At 48.2% G+C, this 8,568-nt stretch overlaps 1 protein-coding gene across 1 annotated transcript in view; it reads left to right on the top strand.

Annotated features, from left to right (window-relative positions):
• The first annotated feature begins 1,775 nt into the window (after positions 1-1,775).
• The window catches only part of REV3L (REV3 like, DNA directed polymerase zeta catalytic subunit), a 209,996-nt gene continuing 203,203 nt past the window's right edge, over positions 1,776-8,568 (top strand). Inside the window, exon 1 of the mRNA XM_040428881.1 lies at positions 1,776-2,263. Coding sequence (XP_040284815.1) covers positions 2,125-2,263 — 139 coding nt within the window. The 5' untranslated portion in view covers positions 1,776-2,124. The remainder of the gene's footprint in view (positions 2,264-8,568) is intronic.

The following is an 8,568-nucleotide window of genomic DNA, read 5'->3' as shown; positions in this document are numbered from 1 at the left end:
GTTGCGGTATATTGTGCTGCACTATGGTATTCGGCTGATGTTGCGGTAGATTGTGCTGCACTATGGTATTCGGCTGATGTTGCGGTAGATTGTGCTGCACTATGGTATTCGGCTGATGTTGCGGTAGATTGTGCTGCACTATGGTATTCGGCTGATGTTGCGGTAGATTGTGCTGCACTATGTTATTCGGCTGATGTTGCGGTAGTTTGTGCTGCACTATGGTATTCGGCTGATGTTGCGGTAGATTGTGCTGCACTATGGTATTCGGCTGATGTTGCGGTATATTGTGCTGCACTATGGTATTCGTCTGAGGTTGCGGTAGATTGTGCTGCACTATGGTATTCGGCTGATGTTGCGGTATATTGTGCTGCACTATGGTATTCGGCTGATGTTGCGGTAGATTGTGCTGCACTATGGTATTCGGCTGATGTTGTGGTAGATTGTGCTGCACTATGGTATTCGGCTGATGTTGCGGTAGATTGTGCTGCACTATGGTATTCGGCTGATGTTGCGGTAGATTGTGCTGCACTATGTTATTCGGCTGATGTTGCGGTAGTTTGTGCTGCACTATGGTATTCGGCTGATGTTGCGGTAGATTGTGCTGCACTATGGTATTCGGCTGATGTTGCGGTATATTGTGCTGCACTATGGTATTCGGCTGATGTTGCGGTATATTGTGCTGCACTATGGTATTCGGCTGATGTTGCGGTAGATTGTGCTGCACTATGGTATTCGGCTGATGTTGCGGTAGATTGTGCTGCACTATGGTATTCGGCTGATGTTGCGGTATATTGTGCTGCACTATGGTATTCGGCTGATGTTGCGGTAGATTGTGCTGCACTATGGTATTCGGCTGATGTTGCGGTATATTGTGCTGCACTATGGTATTCGGCTGATGTTGCGGTAGATTGTGCTGCACTATGGTATTCGGCTGATGTTGCGGTAGATTGTGCTGCACTATGGTATTCGGCTGATGTTGCGGTAGATTGTGCTGCACTATGGTATTCGGCTGATGTTGCGGTAGATTGTGCTGCACTATGTTATTCGGCTGATGTTGCGGTAGTTTGTGCTGCACTATGGTATTCGGCTGATGTTGCGGTAGATTGTGCTGCACTATGGTATTCGGCTGATGTTGCGGTATATTGTGCTGCACTATGATATTCGGCTGATGTTGCGGTAGATTGTGCTGCACTATGGTATTCGGCTGATGTTGCGGTATATTGTGCTGCACTATGGTATTCGGCTGATGTTGCGGTATATTGTGCTGCACTATGGTATTCGGCTGATGTTGCGGTAGATTGTGCTGCACTATGGTATTCGGCTGATGTTGCGGTAGATTGCGCTGCACTATGGTATTTGCTCAGCATGCTACAGAAGTAATATAGTATTCTCCTCACAGATTGCTTTCTACAATAGAAGCCCTACAGAAAACAAGTGTACACCTACCCAGCCATCTTCAGCCCTGCAGCACGGCGCCTGCGTGAACCGCTCATTGATATCTTAGGGAATGGAAACTAGCAGAGGTGTGGCAGCCTTGCGGCGGCGCTAAATATAGAGACAGCAAATCCCCGTGTATTAGTGAAGGCAGCCGTCCACGCTACTTCCTGTTCTGCCCCCCATTGTGTGCGGCGCACGGCTCCTGAACGGGTTACTACTACTACATCGGATCCCCGAGCGTGCGGCCTGGGGCGGGGCCGACGCTTACACTCAGTGTACGGCGGCCACGCCCACCATCACCCCCACCAGCTTGTCACTTTCCCTCCCCGTGACGTCACCATCATGGCAACAACAGCTGCGGCGGCCGCAGAGAGGACCGTGATCGGAGAAATCTTGAGCCCGGCTCGGCAGGAGTGTGACATGGAGCTGGAAGACCGGTGCGGGGGCGAGCTCGCAGCATAAGACACCCGGTGACCCGACACGTGACACGGAGCGCTGCAGCTGCTGAGGCACGTCTGGCAGCAGAGGGCCCGTCTGTACATAGCTGTACTTGTACGTGAGTGCAGAAGCCATGATCCGGGTGCCTAGCCTGGATACGACTGTGTGCGGCGGACTGCTGTGAGCATACTTCCATGTACCTCCACTGTCTGGGACAGTGAGGACGGGCAGAGGGGGTCAGCTGCAAACATGTTCTCCCTGCGCTTGGTGACTGCGGATTATTATTTGGCTGCTCCTGTGCCAGGCTTGGATGTAACCAAATCCCACTTCAGAGACTGCCCTGTAAGAAGAGTGCCAGTGGTGAGGGTGTTTGGGGCCACCCCTGCAGGTAAGAGGCGCACTGCCCATTCACTGGGTTGGCATGATGTGGGCTTCCTGTATAGAAGGTGCATGCCAAGAAAATGTCAGAATGCAAATAGTTGGCGCCTGTGATTTGTAAGGTATAGGGGCTGGTAATATAGGTGAAAGGGCATTGGCATCAGTCTGGCAAGGGCATGTGGGTCACTATAACTGGAACGGTGGTGGATGTGCCCTGCTGTCAGGAGGGAATGGTGCCAGTCTGCCGTCCGCAGCGTGGAGACCCATTAGCAGACACAATGGGTCTGTGGCTGTTTACAGGGAGACATGCCCGCTGTCAGAGCACCACAAGGTTACTACTGGCTGTGCCCTCCAGGGTGGTCTCCTAGGAAATCATCACACAGACAAACTTGTGGGAGAGGAAAACCTGCCCTTTGTTAGACATGGTGTCGGCGACATAGACTGGGGAAACCTCCTCCATGACAGTGCTCAGCAGGATGGAGGCATCTTTTGTATGGTTTCGCCGGGGCTGGGGGGAACCTCACATGACCTGCTGGAGCTGTCGTAGCGGCGGTGCGCCTCCCACACAGTCCTCATGCTGCTAATGACCCTGCGCTCACCTGCCCTCCACCGCTTTATTGGACTCAGCAAAGACCTACCATGACAGGAGCCGCTATCTTTTTTTGCTCCGCATCCAATCTGCATTTTGTTGAAGGTGGACCCATTTATTTCAATAGGGCCGCAAAAAATGAGGACAGCGCATCTCGCGTGCTGTCCACATCTGTATGTCCTTCCTGCAGCCAGGCAGAAAAAAATGAATGTGTCCTATTCTAGTCCATTTTACAGAGGAGGATAAGCAGTGTTACAATGGGTCCGCAAAAAAAAAAAAGCAACACGAATCATAACGTCTTTAGCAATTATCTGTCGGTGTAAATGTACCGCCGATGCCGATTACCTGATGAATGAGCAACTAGCACATCCATAATCGCAGATGCATATCCATAAAGCTGACATACAGTAAGCGAACGAAAAGAGGTATGGCAGCACAGTATTTCACATACAAACAATAGAACTGAGAAAAAGGGATCATTCTAACTTAAAATGGTATTATACCTACTATAAATGGAAAAAAATAGAAGCTCTTTGTGCACATTTTTGATCAAACGTGTCGGGCCCATCTACCAACATCAAGGTGGCTTCTGCAGATGGGTCCCTAACACTAACAGAACTGCCTCTCCTGTTCAGGGCAGTGTAGGAACCAGCTACATATATACTCAGAAGCCCCAGGCAGATGGGTGGGGAGTGCGCAATCTAAAAGAGGCAGCTACCCTCAATATATACTACAAGAAAATGTAGACAAGCACATTCATAGTCGCAGATGCACATCCATAAAGCTAACATACAGGAGAGGCGGTAAATTAGTGTTAAAGACCCATCTGCAGAAGCCACCTTGACGCCTAGATGGGCCCGACACATGTTTGATCAAATATGTGCGCAAAGAGCTTCTATTTTTTTAATTTCTAGTAGGTATAATACTATTTTAAGTTAGAATGATCCTTATTTCTCAGTTCTATTGTTTGTATATGAAATATTGTGCTGCCATACCTCTTTTCGTTTGCTTCCTGCATGTTAGCTTTATGGATATGCACCTGTGACTATGAATGTGCTAGTCTACATTTTCTTGTATTATCCTTAGGAGAGGTCATCAATATCAGATCATCGGGGGTCCAACTTCTGTTTTGAGGAGGCCGCTATGCTCGCTGCAGCTCTGTGGAGCGCTACCGTCTTCACAGTTTACCAAGCACAGCGCCATACGTTGGCTAGTGACTGTACTTGGTACTGAAGCCCAGCCCCATTCACTGAGCGGAAGAGGCGGAAGGGATCGTTTTGCACTGCAGCCTCTGCCTGATGGTCGGAAGCCTATCCTGAGAATAGGTCCTTAAAATCAAATTCCCAGATGACCCATTTTAAGGGTTTTTATAGGATTTTTATATTGATGGCCAGTCCTCAGCATCAATATTTGATTGGCAGAGGTCCGACACCCAGCGCCCCTGTTGTGTAGTGGATGGAGCTGCTTTAGGAAGCAATGAATGGGAGCCAGGCTGCAGTTACAAGTTCTGACCACTACACAATGGATGGAGCTGTTTAGCTCCAGGGAACAGCTCAAAAACAGCTGATCACCGGGGGTGTGTGTGGTCGGACCACTGCCGATTTGACCTTGATGGCCTATTCTAAGGAATGGTAAAAAAAAATAAAAATCCTGGAAAACCGCCAAATACCTGTTCACACTGGTCTTGAAGATAATATAGATTTGGAGTTTAGGGGTTCAGACATCAGATGACCAGTTCAAAGCATTTGTACTTGGTATCATTTGTTATTTGGCTTCTTTTTTTTTCTTTTTTTGTCACGTGATGATGCCTTGAGAGGCAACTTGTGTATTTTTTACAATTTTTCTTTCAGACCTCTTATAAAATGTGGCTTTCTTGCCTATAACGAGTCCCGCTTTCATTTGTAAGATCTGGTTTTGCACTTCATCGTACAGTTCTGAGCCATTCGCACACAGGCGGTGATGGCACCGGGCACCCCGGGGCCCCTGCTGTGATTTTTACATTTACAGTAGCCCTGGATATCGCTTCACAAGAAAGCACAAATAGGAATAAAAAAAACTGATTTACTTTCATACAAGTTTGAGCTTGTGCCTGCCAGCCTAACCCTTCATACTGGCACACTTCCTTGGTGGATCTCTTGCAAACCAATCACAGCTGATAGTGTGGCAGCAGAGCCTCAAGGAATTGCACAGGGTGTCTGGCGGTAAGTAGGCAAGGTACGGCCTAGTATCCACTAAACTGGTCTCTTCCATCAGGGGCTTAAAGGGGTTGTCCAGTTAATATTGATATCGTCAGGATAGGTCATCAGTATCTGATCGGCGGGGGTGTTGGAAGAGGAGGAGGCGTTCCATGCGAGCACTACTTTCTCTTCATTAGGGTCCATTCTGTCCGGATCCATTCCGCAATTATGCGGAACAGGTGCTGACCCATTCATTTTCAATGGGGCCGGAAAAGATGCGGACAGCATCCGCATTTCCGGTCCGCGGCTCCTCAAAAAAATAGAGCGTGTCCTATTCTTGTCCGCAGCTGCGGACAAGAATAGGAATCCTCTATATAGTGCTGGTGTCAGTGTTTTGCGGACGTCTGAATGGACCCTGACACTGCACGTTGTCTCAGAAGTGCAGTGTAACGACGAGTACTCGCTCCATTCACTTGAATGAAGCAAACACTCCACAGGAGACAACACGTAGTGTAATGATCAGGAAGCCGCGCTCACATGGAGCGCCAGATATTGATGACCTATCCTGATGATAGGTAATGGCTGGACAATCTGTTTTACCTCAGAATATCAGTTTGAGGCCTGTAACGGTTGACATAATGTTGTGTCGGTCTCCCACATGGTCCTGTTTCCATACCAACCCATAAGACCTGATGAAGGCCATTCATGGAGGCCTGTGGAACTGTAAACCTTGTATGCCCAGGGAGCGTTTCTCAGTGCACCGATGCAGTGTGAACTTAGCCTGACTCGACCTCCATTGTGTGAATTACCTACCGCAGTTAAGACCGTGTATTGTACAAAAGTCACAATAAAATAGTTCTAATCATGTGGCTTAATGGTACTTGAGCTGCTGGTCCCCAAAAGGGAAATGGATATATTCACATAAAAGTACAATGCGATAGTGGTGGAACCGCGCTGCTCCTCAATCAAAGGGAGCGTTGTCCACCTCGTCAGACCCAAGATGTCGACACTTCCAGCGTTCACTTGGAACAAACTACTACGGGTTCCTCTGCAGAGTCTCAAAAAATCACACAATAGTGCGGTACCTATGTATCCCACAGTAACTGCCTTCAGCTTATTTATACAGGTCTTGACTGGAAAATGGAATCTCCTTGCTTGGCTTTGCACAACCTCAGGTCTTGACTGGAAAATGGAATCTCCTGGCTTTGCTTTGCACAACCCACGTGCATGGACCATGTAGAAGAGCGCACAGTTCCAGTTGGTTGGTGTTATGGGCCCCCAGGCATGCACATGCCTCGTATAGTTCCTCAATGAGGCACCATGTTGTACCCCGAAAGGATGACATGGTGTACAGATTTGTATACAGAATTAAAGGTGTGCATGAGCCCCAAGGCGAGGATTAGATGTACGGCGTAGCACATAAATCACAAATGGTGTCACTCAATCCGTGTACCGAGGTTAACGCCAAGACGGTGTTACACAAGAGGCTGCTCCTCCTGGCTCTCATACAGTATCAGTTGCTGTTGCATCGAGGGCTCTCAAATTGCTGAAAAATTCAGCATGCAGATATGTAAGTGATTATAGGTGTGGTCTGAGTAGATGCTGGATCTTGCCACAAGAGGGCATAAAAGTGTTCCCCACTCTGCCCTGCAAAAAGTCTCTCAAAGGTTACTTTTGGGTAGTGCACCTCTTGGCGAGAGATCTTTAACTGCTAGACATGTGTCTATGATGCATTCGACAGATTGCCCGCCATCTCGGCTATTCTGACCTAGCTGTTAGAGAATTTTGGGAGCACTGATTACATGAGGGCACTCACACACACCGAGCTGGCTTCGGACGGCCCAGACAGACCATAAGTAGAGAGGGCCATTTGATCCACCGACGAGCGACTCTCACAGATTCATTATACAGGTGGCACCATCATTACACACCCCTCTCTTTGCCAAGACCATTTCCAAGTACTTGGTATCTCGGCACCCATTAATTGTCCCGTCATTGACTGCCAGCCTCCATTGCCTTCTTTTGCAGTGGTGTGAACAAGAAACCTGGACTGCTACAGACTGGAAACGTATCGTCTTTAGCGACAAATCAAGGTTCTGTTTGGGATCCCATGATGATCAGGTATGGAGCCCTTGTGGTGAGGGCTTCAACCCTGCCTTTGCTGTGGAGTGACACACTGCCCCAACTGCTGGTGTGATGATCTAGGGAGCCATGGTATAGGACTGGTGGTCACCCCTGGTAGTGATACGAGGGGCGCTAACAGCTCAGCAACATGTGCAGGACATCCTGCCGCCACATGCGTTCCCTCTTTTCAGTTGTACAGTTTTCCCCAATAAATATATCCTTTAGCTCTGATATTGTAATCACCAACACATATCATTACATTCACCCATATAAAGTGTCACTTGATGCCAACAACTTCTGGGTGTATTTGTTTTTTGGTCAATAAGTACTTACGATGGAGAGTCTGACGTTTCATTTCTAATGACTGGTTTTGCAACGGAGAACTTCATCATAAATGCCTCTTAATAATTGGCATTATCCCAGGAGGTCTGAGCACCAGAAAATAATATCTATATCAGCATCTTGCTGCCATATTTTCTGGCACAAGTATTGTTATATGTGTTAGGTGGGGCATGACCCCTACCTACTTTTTAGAAAACTGGTCAATGCGGCATAAAATTTTTATGCAAAATGGGAATTTCACCAAATTTTTTGTCTTTTCTACGCCACAAAACTGCTGTAGAAGCGTTAATAAATTCCCCAATCTTAGGCCTGTTACATTGGTGTGCAGCCTTAGGCTCCATTTACACGTCTGTATAACGGGTCCGCATCCGTCCCGCATGAATGGATGCAGAGAGAACACTATGTGCTCTCCGCATCCGCATTTCTGGAGCACCCCCCCCCCCCGATCTTCCGGTCCGCGTCTCTGGAAAAAAATAGAACATATCCTTGCAGACAAGAATAGGCAGTTCTATGGGGGTGCCAACCGGGTGTAATGCACTATGGACGTCTGAATGAGCTATCCAAGATTTGTTAGGGGGACAATGTAATATTTAAAAAACCTTACCATTAAAATGTCCCATGCCACTGCCCCGATATTTGCTGTGCCCTTACTGATATCACGTTAAGGCATCATGCACATGGCTGTGTTCCGCGGCCGAGAGCGGTCCGTGGTAACTCGGCTGGGATTCCTGCTGACAGCAGGAGCGCACGGCGTCATTGGTTGCTATGACGCCGTGCGCTTCATGCCTCCGCTGCACTACAGTAATACACTCGTATAGATCATACGAGTGTATTACTGTAGTGCGGCAGCATGAAGCGCACGGCGTCATAGCAACCAATGACGCCGTGCGCTCCTGCTGTCAGCAGGAATCCCAGCCGAGTTACCACGGACCGCTCTCGGCCGCGGAACACAGCCGTGTGCATGAGGCCTAATTGGCACAAGGCTGCAGCAGGCCCTGGAGAGGCTGTGTGGGACTAGTGAGACATTTTATTGATGAGTTAGATTTTAAAATATATATATATAATTTATTTTTTAAATTTTAC

The sequence above is a fragment of the Bufo bufo genome, chromosome 4 (assembly GCF_905171765.1).
Source record: "Bufo bufo chromosome 4, aBufBuf1.1, whole genome shotgun sequence".
Taxonomy (NCBI): Eukaryota; Metazoa; Chordata; class Amphibia; order Anura; family Bufonidae; genus Bufo; species Bufo bufo.
Note: the sequence above shows the minus strand (reverse complement) of the source record. Positions and strands in the feature narration are given on the sequence as shown.